This window comes from Euphorbia lathyris, chromosome 1 (assembly GCF_963576675.1).
Source record: "Euphorbia lathyris chromosome 1, ddEupLath1.1, whole genome shotgun sequence".
NCBI classification, from domain to species: domain Eukaryota; kingdom Viridiplantae; phylum Streptophyta; class Magnoliopsida; order Malpighiales; family Euphorbiaceae; genus Euphorbia; species Euphorbia lathyris.
In genome coordinates, this window is record NC_088910.1 from 16,179,487 (window position 1) to 16,181,870 (window position 2,384).

Consider the following 2,384-nt stretch of genomic DNA (forward strand, 5'->3'; position numbering starts at 1 on the left):
AAAAGTAAAACGATCAAGGTCGGGGTAAGTTGTTCTAATATTAGAGAAGAACTTCATTTTTATTCTATTTTATGAATTATGTAATAACAATCTAAGACGTGTACAATATATATTTCGTATTTAACTTATTTTTTTTTGCAACCAAGTGATTAATTACATTTTACGTAAGTTCAGAAGGCTTAATGAACATTTTATATAAGTTCAGGAAGCTATCGAGACATTTTGAAAGTTTAAGAACCAATCAAATTTGTTAAACACGGGGCAAATGATATACTAAACCTAATAACAATAATTAATTGGGATTTAATTAATAGATGATCTACTTAAATGTGTCTGAGGAGGTTTCATAATTTACTGCTATTTGTATAACTGAAGGCTTTTTTTTTTCATTTATTAATTTCCCATGTAACCTTGCAATACAATTTTTAAAATTTTTTTTTTCCTGAAGAACCTTCCAATATAATAATAACAACGTTTTAGCATAACTTCCCAATCTCATCTATAAATATGAATTCACCATATTAGTGAAATTAAATTGCTAAAAATGGAAGTTCAAATCATGTTCAAAGAAACCATCAAACCCTCTTCTTCAACACCTCAACATTTAAAAAACTACAAACTCTCTTTTCTTGATCTGATAGCTCCTCCTCTTTACATTCCCATCATTCTCTTTTACTCCTCCACACCTCAAACTTCCTTCAAAGAAAAATCTGATCGCCTAAAAAAATCCTTATCGAAAACACTAACTCTATTCTACCCTATGGCAGGACGAATAAAAAACAACTCTTACATTGATTGCAACGATGAAGGAGCTTTCTACACTGAAGCTCACGCTACCGGTGATATGTCAATGCTTCTTCAAGATCCTCAACTTCCTCAGATTGAAAAGTTGTTACCATTCGATTCACAAGAGTTGAGCTCCGATGAGGAAATCCTAGGAGTTCAGGTGAATCATTTTGATTGTGGTGGAATGGCTATAAGTATTTGCATTTGGCATAAGATTGCTGATGGTTCATCAGCAGCTTCCTTCGCCACAACATGGGCGGCTGTTGCCTCCGGCGAGGCGACTACTAACATTGAGGGGATAATTTATGATTGCACATCCATATTTCCTCCGCAGAAGACTCAAGGCTTTTTGTGGAACATATTACCAAAGAAAGATGCATTGAGGAATAGTATGATGAAAAGGTTCGTGTTTGATCATTCTGATTTAGTAGCTTTACGAGAGAAAGTAGGAAATGGATCCAAACTGGAATGCCTAGGCCGTCCTTCCCGGGTTGAGACAGTGACTGCAGTTATTTGGGGCGCTGTTATCGAGAGTACTGATGTAAACACTACATTAATTGCTGTTAATCTTCGAAAAAGATTGATTCCGCCATTGCCAGAACTATCAGTTGGAAACATCTATCATACAGCAAATTGTTTGGAGAACGAAAATCAGATCGACTACAACTATTTAGCCGGAAAGATTCACGAGTCCATTGGAATTGTAAAGGATGATTATGTGAGGAAGATTTATGAAGAAGGGAGTTATTTTGAATTTATGAAAGATATTGTGGAAAAACCTAACTTCATGAAGAATGTTTTTGGATTTAGTAGTTGGTGTAGATTTCCATTTTACGAGGTTGATTTTGGATGGGGAAAACCCATCTGGGTAACCACTACTCTAAAGGTTAATCAAGGTGCAATACTTATTGACACAAAAGATGGTAAAGGAATAGAAGCATGGGTGACATTGCCGAAGGAAAATATGGCCAAATTTCAACAAATTCCGTATATATGTTCTTATGCTTCCTTCAACCCAACTATTTATTAGGAGAGAATACTATTCGAGGTCAAATACACCCAATCAATTAATTTATTTGATATTATTTTACATATTTATTTCGCTTCTCCTGTTAGAATTCTTATCCAAATTTATGTTCATCAGATCATTTTAGAAGATTACCTTATTTGTTGTTTTCTGACTTTTTATATCTTGTTTCTTGTTTCCTTTTTAATAATATTTTGTTCCGGGTTTTTGAGAGGGTAGTTTGCTAGTGTCAACTTCGTTGGGATTATGTTATTGATATTCTAATCTTGGCTTAAAAATACATTTATTTTCATTAATACTAATAATCATCCATGGAGAGATACACATACCTCCTTTTATTATTGGTCGAATGTGTTACACTAAAACTATTGCAAAATTTTTGATATTTAGGATTAAAATCCTTTCAAATTGAGTTTTAACTTAAAAGTCATCTCAACCAATAGTTATAAAATTGATGGTTAGGATTGGAATTCCATCTTTCGTTCAACCTCCTAACCAATAGTTATAAAATCGACGAGCAACGTTTACACGTTTCTTAGAGATATGGGAAACAAAGCCGCCCGTAAACGGA

General features: G+C 33.7%; 1 protein-coding gene across 1 annotated transcript; it reads left to right on the top strand.

Moving 5' to 3' along the window:
- The first annotated feature begins 544 nt into the window (after nt 1–544).
- LOC136217050 (stemmadenine O-acetyltransferase-like) lies at nt 545–1,816 on the top strand. Its single transcript, XM_066003633.1, has one exon. The coding sequence runs from the start codon at nt 545–547 to the stop codon at nt 1,814–1,816; it is 1,272 nt and encodes a 423-aa protein (XP_065859705.1).
- Nucleotides 1,817–2,384: the final 568 nt, after the last annotated feature.

Bases quoted from the DNA above. Each gene is read 5' to 3' on its own strand.
- LOC136217050 (XM_066003633.1), top strand. From the start codon at position 545: ATGGAAGTTCAAATCATGTTCAAAGAAACCATCAAACCCTCTTCTTCA.